The sequence below is a fragment of the Lotus japonicus genome, chromosome 2, assembly GCF_012489685.1.
Source record: "Lotus japonicus ecotype B-129 chromosome 2, LjGifu_v1.2".
In the NCBI taxonomy this organism is placed as follows: Eukaryota; Viridiplantae; Streptophyta; class Magnoliopsida; order Fabales; family Fabaceae; genus Lotus; species Lotus japonicus.
Genome location: NC_080042.1, coordinates 77561194 through 77578860, shown reverse-complemented (window position 1 = coordinate 77578860; position 17667 = coordinate 77561194). Strand labels below are relative to the sequence as shown.

At 36.4% G+C, this 17667-nt stretch overlaps 4 protein-coding genes and 1 long non-coding RNA gene across 6 annotated transcripts; all 5 read right to left on the bottom strand.

Moving 5' to 3' along the window:
• Window positions 1–530: 530 nt before the first annotated feature.
• LOC130739810 (uncharacterized) lies at window positions 531–3750 on the bottom strand. The gene is made up of 4 exons (XM_057592223.1): window positions 3544–3750; window positions 2507–3154; window positions 1638–1681; window positions 531–1523 (listed from the first exon to the last, which is right to left on the bottom strand). Exons 2-4 carry the CDS (start codon window positions 2829–2831, stop codon window positions 654–656), a joined length of 1239 nt encoding a protein of 412 aa, XP_057448206.1. The 5' UTR covers window positions 2832–3154; window positions 3544–3750; the 3' UTR covers window positions 531–653.
• A 1015-nt stretch (window positions 3751–4765) lies between these two features.
• Window positions 4766–7915, bottom strand: LOC130739807 (uncharacterized). Of its 2 annotated transcripts, XR_009019957.1 has the most exons (7): window positions 7479–7913; window positions 7277–7372; window positions 6933–7151; window positions 6418–6514; window positions 5572–5634; window positions 5219–5477; window positions 4766–5000 (listed from the first exon to the last, which is right to left on the bottom strand). XR_009019957.1 is itself a non-coding variant. In XM_057592219.1 (6 exons), the coding sequence occupies exons 1-6, from the start codon at window positions 7779–7781 to the stop codon at window positions 5284–5286; spliced, it is 972 nt and encodes a 323-aa protein (XP_057448202.1). In that variant the 5' UTR covers window positions 7782–7915; the 3' UTR covers window positions 4766–5283. The 2 variants fall into 2 exon arrangements, 1 of the variants encoding a protein (XP_057448202.1); XM_057592219.1 differs by having other exon boundaries at window positions 4766–5477; window positions 7479–7915.
• Window positions 7916–8809: 894 nt separating this feature from the next.
• Window positions 8810–10473, bottom strand: LOC130739808 (uncharacterized). Its single transcript, XM_057592220.1, has 5 exons — window positions 10073–10473; window positions 9897–9983; window positions 9467–9616; window positions 9163–9363; window positions 8810–9062 (listed from the first exon to the last, which is right to left on the bottom strand). Exons 1-5 carry the CDS (start codon window positions 10247–10249, stop codon window positions 8958–8960), a joined length of 720 nt encoding a protein of 239 aa, XP_057448203.1. The 5' UTR covers window positions 10250–10473; the 3' UTR covers window positions 8810–8957.
• Window positions 10474–11300: 827 nt separating this feature from the next.
• Window positions 11301–13664, bottom strand: LOC130739809 (uncharacterized). Its single transcript, XM_057592221.1, has 7 exons — window positions 13506–13664; window positions 13220–13361; window positions 12729–12791; window positions 12545–12592; window positions 12363–12416; window positions 11789–11852; window positions 11301–11695 (listed from the first exon to the last, which is right to left on the bottom strand). Exons 2-7 carry the CDS (start codon window positions 13355–13357, stop codon window positions 11607–11609), a joined length of 456 nt encoding a protein of 151 aa, XP_057448204.1. The 5' UTR covers window positions 13358–13361; window positions 13506–13664; the 3' UTR covers window positions 11301–11606.
• A 523-nt stretch (window positions 13665–14187) lies between these two features.
• On the bottom strand, window positions 14188–16335 carry LOC130735709 (uncharacterized). Its single transcript, XR_009018541.1, has 3 exons — window positions 15812–16335; window positions 15444–15713; window positions 14188–14593 (listed from the first exon to the last, which is right to left on the bottom strand). It is a non-coding gene; the product is annotated as an uncharacterized LOC130735709 (long non-coding RNA).
• Window positions 16336–17667: the final 1332 nt, after the last annotated feature.

Below are 17667 nucleotides of genomic sequence, written 5' to 3'. Positions count from 1 at the left end.
TCTACACAAGAGCTAAACTAAGGCAGAAAATAGAGCAGAAGAAGCAATCCTCTGGTGGATGTATCATGGAGTTTAAAGTATGGCTCAATTTATTAGAGAGTCCGTTAACGTACACCATTTTGGATATAACACATGGAAATGTATTTTCCCAGGAAGACCCAAAAGGTGGAAGATAATATAATGAAGCTCAAATATCGTAGGCATAACCTGGTTTTATTTTCTTTCTTGTCCAACTAAGCTGGTGTTTGTAGAACCCAATCTGCATGAAGCAGAGTTGATAATGGGCCATAACCTTTCCATTGTACATATACTGATAATAAAGGCCACCATTTGATGGGCCTCATCCATTCTAGGACTGTTGAGAAGTCCATTTTAACTTTAGCATATTACAAATGCTCATGCAATGCTAGTTGAAATGGAAAAATTCACTCTCCTACCTGCGCATTTTTTCAATCTCAACACAAACTAAAGCAGATATGCTTAAAAACCTAACTGAAGATTAAAGAAATGCATAAGTAAGGAAGAGAAGATTAGTTCCAAGTCTGGCTTCCAATAAACATACAACATCAATCTATACAAAACCATGTCATAAAATTTGGCTTAACTAAAGGGGGACAGTAAGCTTGTGAACTCAAACAATGTTCTCTGAACCTCTACATGCTTGGGCCTGCAGTTGCCATTGAGCAACCAGCTGCTTCCTGATCAGCAGAGCTTCCACTAAACAGCTGTGAAGAATACGCCCCGCTTTTCCTAATCTTACCTGGAAATTCCTTGCTTAAATTACCCTTTGAAGAAAGGTTTCTTTTAATGCGATTTCGATTAAGTAAGAACATAGCATTGCGTGGCTGTGCGTGGAGAGCCCCTGCAACACAATCCCCCGCCTGGGAACAGCCCCAAGATCTTGAGGGTCCATCCTCACAAAATGGTTTAAGCCTAGGAAAACCATTCCTCAATCTCAAAGTTCCTCGTTGATCAGGGGAATTTTCCTCCTCAAATTTGACACAAACTGGGCAAGGAGGATCACTTTTCCGAGTCTTTGGGGTTGTCTGTTCCAAACATTCAGCATGAAAAACATGACGACAAGGAAGAATCCCAGCAGTAGGCATGTCTCCACTTCTCACAATTCGACGGGTACTCCAAGGCGATCTTTGTGAGAGAAACCTTTCACACAACCTACACCTAGATCCATCTGAAGGAATATGTGGGTGACTGGGTGTTTCTAATTCAAATGACTCTGTAACATCTGCAAAATCCTGACTACTGCTGGCACTACTCCAACGCTGTCCATCTCTGAGTGGAGTAGAAGTATCAAACTCAGTAAAAGTTGTAACTGCAGGATCAAAGGCATCCCTAGTAGTTGTTATGTCAGGAAAGGACAGAGGATGAATGGGTTTAGAGATGAAAGAACGATGATTAGAGAAATTCCTCTGAAAAGATAAATTTGATTTCGTAGTAGACTCAGATTCACTACTTTCTGATTGGGATGACATCGAACCTCCCCTGTTGGGATTTTTAGAAGTTCCCTGCACATATTTCATACCCATTAGCCTATTTCAAAAGAGAAACACACGGCAACTAAATGCGAAAAAATACAAAAAAAAAGTTTAATTTTAATAGTCCTAAACCAAAATCATTACCTCCTTCGTACACGTAAAAGATGCTAAGCCCGAAGGATGAGGACCTATCAAAAGTACCAAAGGAAGTTCAGAAAGCATAAATCACAATTCAAGTCTATACTAAAAGAAAAAACTAATTAACAAACAAATTTTAAGAACAGCAACTTCATTGTTACTAATATTGCAACTAATTAACTGTAATCATTACTCGCTAGCCCCCAATATTTATTCACACATGGACAGATAAAAACATGTTTCAAGTCAAGGACTCCAAAGATATAGCAGGAGAAGGAAAACTATCAAATGAGCCTCACTAATTTCTGGAGTCCCTTTTATTCTCAATGATACGAAGGAATCAACCCCGAGTTCCAATGCCTTATCAACTAAAAGCAAGCAACCCAAATAATCTTTATGAAACATAACTTCTGCTTCCATACAGCATTGTTGACCTAAACAATAAATCAATTGTCCAGAATCAGCAAACTCAAGTACTTTTTTTTCCTTTTAAACTTCTGCTGCTTTCCTGCATTATTATCCAAATGACCGCTTTACATCATTTACCACTTAAATGATGAAAAGAAATATTCTTGCTAAACCACCCTTGGCTAATGTGTATCCAATATCCATAGGCAGGGACAATTACATGCATTACCATCAATAATACATTGTCGGCTTGCTGCCTCCTTCTATTTGAAAGTTCAGTCTTTCTATGTATTAAGTTTGCAAGCAAAACATAAGCAGTTTCAAGAAAAATAAAAAAGATAGAACAAGTACACTATATACATTATAGAACATACATTAAACATCATATCTCTGGCTGCAAAATCCTATAAGTAGTCTATAAATCTCTACAAAAAATACTATTCAAAATTTCACATATGAGGATTTACCTTTTCGTGTCAGAGTCTCATAGTCATCAATACTTATTTCCTGTATTGCTGGAGGCGTCCATTGAGGACCTTGAGAAAGATCAGATGGACTGCTAAGAAAAACCCCAGTGCCATCTGAAGCAGCATATTGAAGATCATATAGCTGGTTGCCTCGGACCCAGGCCCTACTTTCTTTACTATTTGATGATGTCGGAGACCCATCATAAAGTTGAACGCCATCACTCAAACTATACGGCAGCCCTTCAGACTGGAATCTGAAATCCCATCTCGTCGGAGGCGGCGAAAAACTTGTATTCGTCCGCCAGTAGGGCTCGTTTGGTCCCATGGACCAGTCCCTACTGCCCGCATTTGACCCATGTGGCCTTGCAGCCACACAACAAAGCGACCCCGTTTTAGCAATTTTTTCAGAATCTCACAACAAACCAAACTCCGAACACTTCCAACGAAACCTATTTTTGTTACCGACTAAGTCAGCATCAACACGCTCAACGTGAATACTGCCCAAACATGTCACAGTCTCTTGCTGAGTGCCACTGGTTCACATCAAAATATTCACTAATCGAAAAATTCCACCTTCAACCCACATAAATATCTACCAGAGACCAACACTAATTCCACTAGCAACACAAGAGCTTCACCATGAAAATCCTTCATTCAAAAGAAGAGGAATGAATCAATAAATGGCATTCAACATTGAATAAAACAAAGGGAGCATTGTCATTCCAACTACAAAAAAAAAAACTTACAAAGCAAATACAGTTTCAATGTTCACCTTAAGAGCAAGAAATAAAACATGAAAGTAATCAACTACAAATCTAAATCAAATAAAAATCCCTATTTTAACTAATTTAAAAAAAAATTAAAGAAAAAAACTATTTTTACCAGCAAAAACGTATTTTTATTGTTGTTCTAAACACTCAGCTACTGATAGAACATAAAAACAGCGACGATTGATTTATTTGAGTAAAACAAAAAAAAAAGTTGAAAATTGGGGAAAAACACAGTGACGGTGGAACGAATTTGATTTTGTAAGTTACCGAAAAGGAATTGCGATGGTGGTTCCGTTGGGGATTTGAGTGATTGTAAGAGCTGAGAGCGTGAAGCGAAGTGAAGAAAGTGAAGTTCTGAAAACCCTAACTAACACTGATTAGAAGAAGAAGAAGAAGAAGAAGAAGAAGAAGAAGAAAGTGAAGTGGTTGCACAGCTGGCATGCACCGCATCTTCTGTTGTTGTGTTGTTCTAAATTCTCACTTTCTTCAATACATAGTTTGAAATTTAAACGCGCCGTTTTCATTGGTCAATTTCCTTTTTTTCTTTTTCTTTTTTTTCCATTGCAGTCATTTTTATTACAACTTTTATTCACCTCATATAAGCATGGATGATTTGTTCAAGTAGTACATGCTTGATTCCCCTTAAATAATATATCAGGTTCAAGTTTTGTGGATGAAAAAAACTTCACTGAGAGAGTTAGCCCACCATGATGTGGTTGTTTTCAATTCCAACATAATTGTCTTAGAAGGAGGACACGGGTCTTACACCAAAAAAGCCAAGTCTTCAAAGTGACTGATAGAAAGGCACGAACACGACTATAATCTTGAAGTCGAGTGAGATAGTAAGACATGAACAAAGTGATTTATGTCATGTAACCATTGTAATTAGTTCAGTTTCACCATATAAATATAGATAAATTCTTTTATAATCAACGGCCAATATAAAATACAAATTTCTCATAGCTATATATAATTTTCAATCTTATATATACTTCAACTCACTTCAACTCTTTACTTTACTACTTCCTAGCCTTTACTTATTTCTTGGCTGTTTTTATTCTTACCTCCGTTCACGTTCCATTTCTAAATAGTGGCTAACTTTGAGGTTTTTTGAGTGTCTTAAAAACTAAAAACCTACCTTAAAGAACATAGTTCATTCTTTAAATAATCGCTTCAATTAGAAAATCATTAACTCATTATTGGAACCTACACATGATAGCAAGGTATATATGGTTACTGACCCTATTAGTCCATTCATACTTTCGATAGATAGACTTGAAAAAATAAAGTATTTCAATGCCAGGCAAACTGAACAACAACCAACATTCATTGGTCTTTTTCTATTATGATTAGACTTAAGTAGTACTGCACAATTGCTGTTATAGTTGGCACAAACTGAAATAGAACCTTCACCTACCATGTCCATGTCACAGAGGATCCAATGCGCGGGTCAAACCATTTAGCTGGTAGTAAATCATAAAACATCGCATTAAATGCATATTATAGATCTATATATTTAAAGGTGTGGAAATTAACAAGGATATACATAATCTCAACGCAGGAGTGCCAATTTCATCATTACATTATTAATGGAGTTGGATGTTGACAGATAACTGCCTTTCCTTTGGATACCAAGAATCCACACTAAATTGTTATACAAGTTATACAAATGTTTCTGGTGAAAATAGTTGGTAACAACAACAGCAGATGCGCAGCAAAAGCTTCTGCATAAATAATCAGATGGTTAGATGCACCACCATAATCTAGTTCAAAACATGCATATCCAGTATAGCTCAACCATTAGGCAATGCAAGTTGAACTTGGTGCTGAATTGGTGAGCACATATATGTAAACATGTTTGTACACAGCAAAGCTTCAAGGTTAGAGTGACAACTCAGCGGGTTGTTAATATCGAAACCAGCACTATAGTGTGTGTAAGTACCTGAAAATGGCTATAATCCTTTCCCAGCAACCTTACCGGCAGGCAAAGCAAATATGCAATTGATGCTACTTGTAAGCTATTCCATATATATGGGGGTTTACAAATGAAGCATTTGATAAGTATGCCATCTCAAGCTCAACATTAGAAAATCCAGCGCTGGATATATTGTTTCCAGTTTCCCTAGAAAGATGACACCCATCGGCAACTGTCTGTTGCAGTGGATCAAGAACTCTCTGTAAAAATTTGAGAAATGTTCCATCTGTATCTCCATAAAAACACAAAAAATAAATAAGCTATTTCTCAAGTTAACTGGTTTCCATTTCGACAATGAATTGAAAAAGTTATGTTTAGACCTTTCTCGGCTACATGTTCCACAAACACATAAAGTCCACCAGGTCGCAGCACCCTCATCACTTCTGCATACCAAGTGCAATTTAGATGATAATCTCGAATTGGATTTCAAAGTGCTATACAACTAATGACACACAAAAACACATAAGATATCAACATCATAGAATGGTGTAGGTGAAGACTCTCTATCTGGATACTCCCTTAAATTGTTTACTGTATTTATGATTGTTAAAATTTAAACTCAAAGAAACATGCATTTTTCAATCGAGAATTCCTGCTGACATAGTTGTGGGATTAAGTCTCGGATCAGAGAATGGTTTGTTAGGCATAGTCAACTATAGAATTTGAACACCTCAGCATTACAGGCGAAGTTCACCTGGGGCCAATCTATTTCCACCGTACGTTACACCAAGCAACAGTACAAGCAGGTGTAACATTGAAACAAATATTAGAGGATGATGAATAAGTGTCTTGAGATGTGAAGGAAAGCATAATTTATGATTTCAATCATCTCATATATTCAACCTGCCAAGTCTTTTTTCTCTATCTTTTCTGGTCAATTCTACAATAGAAATACCACATAATGCTGTAAACTAGCTGTTTTTTCCAGCTTTCTAACCAAATTTTCACACAAACAATTGTTTCAGGTTGAGATAAACTAAATTGCAGCTAAATAAATATAATAATTACACGACCTAGTTAAGGCATACACATAAGTACGATTGTTAACTAATATAGACAACATGGATTTAGTAAAAGCTCCTCTCTTGTTTTAATGTCCTCTCTGCATCAGATCCCAAAGGAAGCCAAAATATTTGAACAAAAACAGAAAGCTAAAGTTTTATTACCTTTCAGTGTCAAATCAACATATTTAACAGAACACAATACAAGTGTTCCAACAACTGCATCGACTGAAGCATCACTTAGTGGTATAGACTCTCCTACCTAAATAGAGAAAAATTCAAAATTTGACGATCAACTAGCAAAACACTAGCACAAAAGCACACGACAATAAATTCAATAAAACAATACAGGGATACGATCCGATTTATAAACGAAGGATCTCTATGAAAATGCCTGCTTCAGAAAATACAAATGATTTTAAGATCAACTGATAACATATACTGAAATACTAAACTAGTGAAAAAATTCATTATCATGAAACAAACTATGACTACATAGGCCCCAATCATAACAAGCAATGAAAGCATCTATAAACATGTTGCTTTGCAATGTATGCTACCAACTAAAAGGTTTTGTTGAATAACAAGTAATAATCATTTAGGTCATAAATTCTCTATGGAAATGCTCCTCTTTTCATTCAAGACAAAGAGTTAAAAACTAGTGAGAATTCAATGCATACAGCTTGTATAAACTCGAAATTTGAAAGTGGCAGTCCAGCCGATTCAGCCGAGGACTGAGCATACTTTTCCATCTTCAAGTTTGGATCAATGCCAACAACCTGCACACCTGGATCACTACCATAATAACTGAGGTTAAGACCAGGTCCAATGCCAATCTCCAAGATTCTGTTAGCCTTCCCCTTCAAGTTACTGAAGATTTGAGACTTGTACTTAGCAACCTTACAAGAAAACATCCCAAACATGATTTCAATGCAATATAACAAAAACTTAACACCAATCAATGAAATAAAAAAGACTCAAAACAGTTCAATATACTTATGTACATAACGAATTAACAATAAACCTCAGCTTCATAAGACTTAGTAGCTGAATTCAAAACCCAAGCATATAGCTCCTCATACCAATCAGGTCTTGGTGGGTGAAACTTGTTAAGCAAAACCTGCACCAAAAAAGTGGAAAAGTCAATTTTGGCAAGAATTTGAAGTCAAAGGGGATAACATTTCCATTTTCTGCTATCTGGGTCATGAGGGAAAATAAGCCATTACCTTGTAATCAGAATCAGGTTCTAAATTGCTGGCTCTGGCTGGTTGAATTGGGAACCGTGTAGTTCCAAGTGTTGCAGCTTCTATGAAATGCCTTCTTCCACAGAAGCATGGTTTGGTGATGGTGGTGCCGGTGCGGTCTGGCGAGTCAGGGGAGAGAAACTCGGTGGTGAGTTTGCTTGGCGCGCCTGAGTTGATCAGCTTTGGGAGCTTCAGATACTTGTGGTTGTGGGTAGCATCATTGGTTGCTTTGGGAGTGGACGAAACGAAAGATGCTGTTGCAGGAAGAGAACGAAGATTCATCATTAAACTCAGAACACCAGTGATTTTGAAACTTCAAACTCAAAGTGTTTATGAATTTCAGCATTTTTGTTAAAATCTAATCTATTGACTAATTCCATAGCCGCCGATGCTCGTAGCATACAGTAGAGTCAGTAGATACCTAGTTACGAAATGTGTTTCATGAGCCGACGCTCTTAGCATACTGCAAAGAGCTAGTCACGAAATGTATTTCATTCCCCATGACTCATGAGAGGGTTTGAACGTCTATTGACTAATTCCATAGCCGTCAATGCTCACAATATACAAAAACTTGCTTGCAACATTTAGTAAACGGCTAATCACAAAATATATTTCATTCTTCATGAACGAGGTTTGAACACTTATTAACTAATTTCACAATTGCCGATGCTCGTAGCATATGCACATCGGCTAATCATAAAATGCTCGCAGCATACACTCACCGCCGGCAAATCATAAAATGAGTTTCATTCATTCTTTATGAGCTAGGTTCGAACGCTTATAAGAGTGAATGATATGAACAAGCACCACACCAACGCACTTAATCTCGTGGTTATCAAAGTCATAAGGCAAATCAATCAATTTTACCAGTAAATAATTAATTATTTATGGCAATAGTATTTTATTTTTAATAGATTAAATTCAATATTGTGGTGCCAACTTTTTAATATTTAGGGTGTTTATGTAACAATTATCAAGTCAAATTCACTTGTAACATTTGAAACTAGAGATGCCAACACCGCAGTTGTAGTTGTGTTTCACCTACAACATGTAGTAGTTGTGCAGAGACACACCTACATGGCCGGTGAAAGGATACTTTTTCTTTGTTCATTTGTTCTCAGTTCTCAATTCTCACACGCTTCTTCAATTTTCAGATTTTAAACTTTGAAAAAAGACAATCAAAACAAAAACTGCTGGTGAAAACCTCACGTTACAGAAATACATGAATTGACACTTCTTGTATGGTAGTTGTTTCCTGTTATCGTTGCTTGTACTCTAAAAATTATATGATCATGACATTCAGACAAAATCAATTGATTAAATATTGCTTGTTATGCTTATCAACTCTGTACAATTGTAGTTATTATGTGTTAGGAATTTACAATACTCCTTGAATTTCCCAACATTAGTAAAATACTGTGTATCAATGAATTCAAAAGAGCATTCAATTTAACAGCATGCCTAGACTGGGTTCTTCTTGGGCTTGCTCCTCTTGAAACTATTATAATCTGCTAATAATCTTCCTTGGAAGTCCTTCTTTATTTCATCCAACATGGTCTTGAAAACCTGTTAATTAATCAGCATGTCATCAGTACTGAACTTAAGAAAATTCAATTTGCATGATGCATGTGCTAAATAGGAGGAATTAAATGAGTCTCTGTCTAACCAATTCTAGTGCATCCTGCAAGATTTTTTCAGGAATGAAAGCGGTTGCTGGAGAGACACAAAAGCTTATCTTCATCTCAGTCTGATTCTTGAGCAAGCTACGTGGTCCCATCCTTTCTGGGTACATAGCCCCCTTAACATCTAAATTAAAGTGATAAGGATCCAAGTAAAAGGTGTTGAGGCCCTGAAGCTCCCACCTTATCTGCAAAACAAAAACAAAATGTTAAAGATAGTTCTTACTAAGTTACAAAATTCATAAAAGCAAGTTACAAAATTGCATTATATATTGTAAAGGAAGTTCTCACAAAGTTAAGCTCAAGAATTTTGGTGACATGATGAGGAATGTTTGGTGGGTAATCTTCCCCATTGGACTTGAATGTCAACCTGACATCTGCTGTTGGGTGGACGTTCAAGAATAAGCATTGTATGGGAGGTAATTTGATCCTCCACTCTTCCTGCATACAAATATAACACTTCAAAGTCACAATAGCTTCCTACCTTAAAAATATTATTAAGGAGGCCAACGGCGCAACCATAAGATTGCTTGCATATGACTTTGCGATCACATGTTCATGTTCAAGCCGCGGAATGAGCGGCTTGTATGTAAGCCCCTCCCTAAACCTCGAGGGTAGAGAGAGCTTTATAGCACTAGGTTTGCCCTTTTTTTATCTAAAAGGGCCACATTCCTTTAACCCAAGTAGAATCAATGTTCTTGATGATGAATTTAAAATATACCTCACTGAGCTGTTTAGTTGTTCCTTTGTCAGGAAACACTGCTCTGAGTACTCTGGCCTTGTCATCCAAATATTGGTCAAAAGAAGCCTGCAAAGCAAATTGACATGTGTATTAGGCACACTAACATATAAGAGGAGGATGGCAATTGGTGAAAAGTGGAAACTAAATAATAATACCCCAGGCAACTCATAAATAGGAACATGAACAGTGGATTTGTAACTGAATGAGGAATTTTTCTCATTCCTAATCACCGGGTATGAATACGATGCTGCCTTTGTGTGGAAATTCCCATGCAGCACATGATTCTTCAGTAATTTGGGTTGGCAGGGAACCATAAGAACAACACTTGCCATAGTATAGATGAAACAATAATCAATAATATCTAGCTTTATAAATCTGCTTTCTCAGCTGGGACAAGGTATATGTATCTTGGATTTTGGTGAATGATGATGTTGTTGCGTGCAGACAACAGTTGCCAAAAAAGGGGAAGTAGAGGCAAATGAAGACAGATTAGTGAAGCTTCGGTCACATAATTACACCCTCCTAGTTAACAATCAAAACTGATCTAAAATCTTGTAATTTTTTTTTATTCAAGACTATATATAGTTTCTCTACCATGGCCGTAGGCAACAATGGGATTTGAGGTGCCACGTGTAGGTTACAGATTTTGATTTTGCTTAGAATTTTGGCACGTTGAGCAATTTTTACAATCAGTTGCCACGTTGGGAGTTTGGGTGGAGCCACATTCAAGTTAAAACCGACCTTCACACTTCCTTGCCGAACACCAATCTTCAATCTTCATACTTTAGAACTTTTGGAACTTCCAGAAACTAAATTTGTGTTATGAAACTTCTTTCGGACACAAAATTTTAGCTACGGAATGTTTTTTTCTTGCTTCCGGAATTTGAACTTCGGAATATAAAAATTTAGTTCCATAACAGAAAATTTTCATAGTTACCTGATGATAACTTAGGATAAAGGAAACTAATGCTTTTTACATATAACCAAACAAAACAATGACTTAAAAAAATCGATTTAAAAGTGGTAGGTTGCGAATAAAAACTCAAACTATGGTTAAAAATTCCCAAAAAAGAATGAAAAGATGAAGAAAAATTCGATATAGATGAGCGCATAAAATGTTTTTTTTTTCGCAACTTAATTTTCCATCATTATCTAATCCGTTCCTCATTGACGAAATATCAATTCTAGTTTCTAAATTGTGCGTTTATTTCAATCCATATGACACGAATCAGGACACAAAGGGAAAGGGCGGTAGGATTTATTTTCTTTTGGTAAATAATTTCTAATTTGCTCTTTGATTTTAATATGAAAACTGTTTTTTATTCGTAACTCAGAGAAGCACAAAACGTGACTATAATATGCTAATCTACTACTGCAAACATATTATTACTTTCATGTCAATCTTATTAAAGACGGTGATCATATTTTGTAAGATGTTAAATGTTACAACAGGCACAATCGCGCCTTCACAAATGAATGTCCAAGATCTCTCGTTGTGTAATCCTAACACATCATGAAATCTCATACTATCCAAGAGTATATCTATCTAATTCATGGTAGCAACTGTTTCAAAACTCCCACTTTAGTTATTAGCACAAGTAACTCTAATATGTGTGATCATTTGCTTCTAAACTCAGAAGAAAGCACCACTGTGTCAGAATGCAATTTTGTAGCTCAAACCTGAAGCTATTAATGACAGCTTTGGTCCTGAGCAGTATCATTTTTATCGTCGTCAACATGTTCAGCAGCACTATCATCCGCTGCAGACGCATTATCAACTGTCAAAATAGAAAGGTAGCTCAACAGGGTGTTCAGTTTAAACACAGAACTCGAACTTTTGGAACACAAGAAATAACCCTATTCGCATATACCTCCTTCACAATCATCTGATGGAGCATAAGCTGAGCGCCTTGAACGGGCCTGCTGGTGTGTTGGCTGATACCATTGTAGGTAGGACCCCAAGATGGGGAACAGAAAACCAAAAGGCAATGTCAAAAAAATGTATTCAAATTTCAATGATATGCATAGGAATATGTTTATTGCAATGTATAGTTTATGAGCCATGTAATTGATCAATGGCTACTTTTAGAAACATGCTACAATAATGAATCATACTCCTGTTTGGCCCCCAAGTTGTGATAAAAATATCAATGTAAATATAAGAAAAGGGATTCGTATCCAACTGAATTGCATCAAGTGCATAGCATATCTGTAACATAGAAGAGATTGTATTCCGAAGTCCATACAACAACAAAAGATCCAGTCTTTATAATGGTTCTGCAATTTAATCTGACTCTATTGGGGGCATTTAGAACTATTGCAAAAACACTTAGAAATACACCAGGAGGGATGAGATCAACCAAGGTGAAATTGCATCTGTTGTTAGTCACACCAATCATTAAATAATCAATATATATTCATAGAAACATAGAAAAGTATCTTTACCTGCAACTTCGGGCGAAGTGCTTCAAGTGGTCCTTTAGGCTTATTTGCTCCTTGCTGTTCGAAGTTCGAACAATCATAGAAAAAAGTCAAGGATATCAGGCAACGAAACAAAATGTACTGAAGGTCAAATTAAAGTTCTTATGACATAATGAGAAATAGAAGTTTCTGAGGCCGGACAATACCTTCCCTAAAGCCCAATCAGCAGAATCAAAATAAGCACGTTCATGATCCTGCCAAAAGTTAAAATTATTCATGAAGAAAAATCAGTTTCGGAATAACATTTTCACATTAACATAGACGATTGCAGGACGGAGGAAGTGAAGCAGCGGAGCATCAAAGAATCAAGATCAGATAGGGGCAAGTGACCTTAGATATTAGTGGAGGCTTCTTTGGCAACATCCCTCCATACTTCTTCTTCACAGCTTCTTCCTGTAAAAACAAATTTACAGCAAATGATACTACAACATAATAACATAAACCTTACGATATTCTATACCAACGCTAACCATAAAAATTGTAAACCCCCCGCCCCAACCATGATGATAAAATGCCTTCCAAATGCTTAATTGATTTCAGTATTATCTAAAGCCCACTTAAAAAAAACTCATTTTCACATGTAAATGAAATAGTAATGTGGTGAACTAATACACAAACTTACAACCGATATCCGATGACTCGTTATATCAATCATACCTCTATGTGCATCAGAATTCAGAATAAAAAGCACTCAGATTTCATTCATAAACTAGGGTTGCTAAATTAACATTCCCAAACTGCCAAATGCAACTTTTCTTGTTCAAAAGCAATTCCTATTCATACAAAATACATTCAAAATGGAGAATCAGAAAAGCAGTTACCTCCTGCTGAGGTGAAGGCATGGGGCTTTCATCATTTTGATCTTTATCTGATTCTTTGAGATCATCCCCAGAATCATGGGAGTTAACGTCACCTTCAGGAGAATTCTTCAAATCCTCAACATCTTTAGCCTCTGACATTGCTCTGTACACCAAAAAAACGAATACATGATCGTAAGAATCTTGTTGATTTCAATCTACATAACACGGATCAATCCAATTCCAATTGAGTGTGAAATGAAATGAAATCAAACCGAATCAATAGAAGCAGAAATCGAATGAATCGTACCGTAACGTAAGAGAGTTTGGATTTGGCGATCTTGTGTTCTGAAACGAAACGAAACTCAAGTGCCAAGTTGAAACTCAGAGATGATGGTGATGATGATGAAACCGATTGTTCTAAGCATCTCCAATTGCGTTCGTTGCCACTTATATATATTTTTAAATTTTCATGTGCATATTAATACTAATATTTATTATTATTTATGTTCAACAATACCTTTGGTCTGCCATCATTTTTGGAGGGATTTAATTTGTATACATAATCTAAAATTTCTTAACATAGCCTCTCATCATGATTTTTGTTTAAGGCAGGGGAGGTGTACTCATATGAAAGGTAATCTTGTTCGAGGCGGGAACATTCACATTATGGTGGGACTAACTCTTCCAACGGGAGTTTTTTTCATTCATAAGATTCGAACTCGAGACTTTGCTTAAAGAGAATCAAGCATCCATCACTTGAACCAATACGTCGGAAAATAAGTTTTTAATTTAATTAAAGTAAAATATAATGTAATTATTGTGAAATATAACATTAAATAGTTGTGTGTCAATGTAAGTATGAGAATTGAAGTGTATCAAAATTAAAATCAGCACATATTGTACTAAATTGAGTAAAACTAGTTGATTTATACTTAACTTTATGGATTTGATTTGTACTGTATGTAATGTGTCACGACCCAAAATCTTAAGTCGTAACCGGCGCACAGACTATCACCTTAGCCTGGCAAGCCTATTTAACCCAAACCACTTCCCAAAACAATTTTCTAAAATTATACATGTTTTCTGTAATTTATATAAATCCAAAAGAATCTTTCCTGTAATATCAATATCTCCAAAATAATAAAATCTAACAATTGAGATTTATCATAACTAAAATTCCAAGAATACATAAATTTCAAATCCAGCACTAATGTGCTAAATCTTAAATTTAAACAATAAATAACAAGTTAGACTGAATCCCCTCAAAGACTCCCCTATAGCTGCAGAATGACAAAGACCGACAACAGACACAATTAAATGACAACCTTCCAATGAGGCCTATAAACGAAATAAGTCGAACGACCTGAATCTGACAACAGTCTGCTACTCAGTTTCCTGTGGATGGAAATAAGGAATGGGGTAAGTCACAAAGACTTAGTGAGGATTTAACAACCACCATGAACAGGAAGGGGAAACATATGAAGCACGAGTTTTTCAATGTCAGTTCAGAGTGTGCAATATATATAATATTAACAAAGTTAATAAGAATCATTTTAAATAAGAGATGATCAAATTGTCAAGTTTATAAATAACCATTTCAATGAAACTGAATAAAAATCATGTCAATCATATGAAAGCATTTCAAAATCAGAAATATAATTTAATAGGGTCACACATGTAGAACCGTGAGGCGGCTCCATCTTGTTGATAGCCCTCTCCTCCTAAGGGATGGCCTCTCCGATAGGGGCGGCTCCATCTAACGGATAGCCCATTCCTCTCTCATATCACATGTCGCATCGTATCATATCATCGGGGGAAGCTACATCTCGTTGATAGCCCTTTCCGTGCACTGGCGGCCCCATCTAACGGATAGCCCTCTCCTCCCGGAATCAAGCTAGCTAGGTGCACCTAGGCCGTTACCTCCGTTAACGGCTACGGGGTTCTATCAAGGATCCCCAAAACCTTTTTCTCAAACCAGTTCAAGTCTCATCAAAGTCTCAAAATCAACTTTCCAAGTTCATAACCTCAGTTTCACATAATTTCCAAAATCAAGGTAATATAAATTGTTTTCTCATGTCAGTTCAGAATCAGACTCAGATCATTTTCATAAAACCAACTTTCAGATAATTCACGAATTGTAAAGCATGTTTCCCCAATTTAAATAAATATGCAATATGCTAAAATAATCAAATCATCAGTTGTATAATTATTAAAAGTAAGTCACAGTGATTGGAAAATTACTCACAAGTATGAGGAGTTAAAACGATTGCTCCCGACATCTCCAAGATACTCGAATGAGCTAGTAGCTAGCAAATCCTTGGATGATCCAAATCTAACTCAAGCCATTTGCATCTTTCTTTGCATCATCTAAAGCTGACTTGGTTTCTTTCCCTTGACAAAACGTTTTGGAGCAATAACATGCAAGCTGCCAACTAGACATTCCAAGGGCCATGATTCCACACCAACCATAGGAACTCCATTTTCGTTTGGTTACTCACTGAATCGATGGGGAAAACTAAGCAACAGAAGAGATTTAAACTCAGATTTATGCAATCTTAGGAATGACATAATGACAAATCATAATCTTCCGCTTATCTTATGACAAACAATTACCTTCTCCGCATTGTTCATCACTTACATACTTTACTTCAAGACCCTTTGCTCTCTTTACTGATGCTGCTGACAAGCGAAGGAGGTTTTTTTGCGGTTTATTGGCTTCATCTCAATGCAATCAGCAGTGCACCTCTTCTTTACGGCACAAAACTTCTACATCTAAGGCATACCCCCACTACGACATGGCTCAACGCATCGTCTCTGTCATGTTTGGAGCCCACGGTCGCAACACCCCTCAATGTGTTGGCGACGGAACTGAAGAAGGATGGAGCGCGGATAGGATCAAGGGACGGAAGATGTCTTGGCCGCTCTTGATGAAGGAGATGAAAGGTGCAGGGCGTTCGTGGCGTACGTGGAGGAAACTTAACGCACTAGGGTTTTCAACCGTAAAGAAAAAGGAACGGGAATGGTGCGTGAGAGAGTGAGGGACATGCTTTTCAATATTTTTTTTTTATAAAACTTAGAAATTGGTAACAAGGGCTGCGGTGGTTTTTTTCTTAGTTAGTTTTTTTTTTAACTTATTTTCTTATATCTAATAATGATATTAATAATTAACCATAAAACTTAAACCCACAATATCTCACTAAAACGAGTCGTTTCATAATGAGTGTGTAAAAGTTTTACACAAGTATTCCATAATTGGTTCTCACATATAAAGTAAGTTTTTACTAATTAAAATAAATAGAGAAATGTAACTATTTTTAAATATGTTCTATTAAATGATTGAAAATAGACCAAAATTAAGAAATCATGTGGTTTTTTTTTTCGAAATCATATATGGTTATTTTCTGGACCCAATTGGGACTACTTTGGAGTCCATTGATACTTGTGGACACAAACGCAGCCCAAGACCCATCATGTTAAGAAGGCAACCCAGATCCGAATTCGATTCCACAGCAAGCTTCTTTTATGGATAATTTATATGCATATGCAACTCTGCAAGTGCAAAACTCACTATCACCTTCCATTCCTTAGTAGTTTGGATCTTTTCCTAAAAAAATTATCCTGAAAAATTCCTTACACCACATGCTTGCTGTGCATGTGATGTGAGTTGCTTTCCAACTGAAAAGTGCTGATCTCACCTCAATCCTTTATCCCTGAAAGTGTTAAGATCTTGTTACCAAAATTAACCTTATAAGATGCAACAAGAGAATCACACAAGCATGTCATTTTCCATGAATATGAATGCATTGCAATTTGAGTCCTGCATTATTTGCACATTATAGGCTGCTGATGAAACCCAATTTGGATTCCACATCCTTCTCATCCAAAAGCAAGAATAATTGAGACTTTCCTATGCTCTTATGCCTATCTCCTTCTTATATGATACTAGTGGAACAAAGTAAAAGTAAAATACCCTCATGATTCACAAGCAAGCCCAGCAAACTAAAGTTCTCAGGCCAATGTGATTTGTTTTCTCCTCCTCCTCCTCCTCCAAGCTTGGTAGAGCTATTTTTTCAAAACAACAATTATTTTTTGATCTCCAAGGTCCAGCTTGAGAATAGGTTATTATACCATGAAGTAAGTCCTCTTAACATCAACTTCTTACTGAGGGGTGTGTTCTGCAGGGTGCTCTGCATTTATCTGTTACTTGTCATGATTAGTTAATTATTAGTATTGAGCTTACTATTGTACTTCTTAGAGATGATTATCAAGTTGGTCCATTTTTTACATATTGGATCCTTGGTGATAATGACAGTAAAAATAATTGACAATCGTACGTGTGTTTGTATTTCTGTCGGTTCACATTCTAAGACAGTTTGAATGTGCTTTCGTCGATTTATGTCTCTTGTATCATTAGAGTGAATGTGCTCTGAACAAACTTGAACGTAAATTCAAACTCACAATAAATTGGG

Excerpts from the sequence above, each read along its gene's own strand:
- LOC130739809 (XM_057592221.1), bottom strand. The coding sequence starts at position 13,357 with ATGTCAGAGGCTAAAGATGTTGAGGATTTGAAGAATTCTCCTGAAGGT. Across the intron at positions 12,417-12,544 it reads CTGATTGGGCTTTAGGGAAG|CAAGGAGCAAATAAGCCTAA; the intron begins GTATTGTCCGGC and ends AACTTCGAACAG. Across the intron at positions 11,853-12,362 it reads CACTTCGCCCGAAGTTGCAG|CCAACACACCAGCAGGCCCG; the intron begins GTAAAGATACTT and ends CAATGGTATCAG.
- LOC130739810 (XM_057592223.1), bottom strand. The coding sequence starts at position 2,831 with ATGGGACCAAACGAGCCCTACTGGCGGACGAATACAAGTTTTTCGCCG. Across the intron at positions 1,682-2,506 it reads TGAGACTCTGACACGAAAAG|GTCCTCATCCTTCGGGCTTA; the intron begins GTAAATCCTCAT and ends TACTTTTGATAG. Across the intron at positions 1,524-1,637 it reads CTTTTACGTGTACGAAGGAG|GGAACTTCTAAAAATCCCAA; the intron begins GTAATGATTTTG and ends AAATATGTGCAG.
- LOC130739807 (XM_057592219.1), bottom strand. The coding sequence starts at position 7,781 with ATGATGAATCTTCGTTCTCTTCCTGCAACAGCATCTTTCGTTTCGTCC. Across the intron at positions 6,515-6,932 it reads ATTTCGAGTTTATACAAGCT|GTAGGAGAGTCTATACCACT; the intron begins GTATGCATTGAA and ends TTCTCTATTTAG. Across the intron at positions 5,635-6,417 it reads TGTTGATTTGACACTGAAAG|AAGTGATGAGGGTGCTGCGA; the intron begins GTAATAAAACTT and ends CTTGGTATGCAG.
- LOC130739808 (XM_057592220.1), bottom strand. The coding sequence starts at position 10,249 with ATGGCAAGTGTTGTTCTTATGGTTCCCTGCCAACCCAAATTACTGAAG. Across the intron at positions 9,617-9,896 it reads CAACTAAACAGCTCAGTGAG|GAAGAGTGGAGGATCAAATT; the intron begins GTATATTTTAAA and ends ATTTGTATGCAG. Across the intron at positions 9,063-9,162 it reads TGCAGGATGCACTAGAATTG|GTTTTCAAGACCATGTTGGA; the intron begins GTTAGACAGAGA and ends ATTAATTAACAG.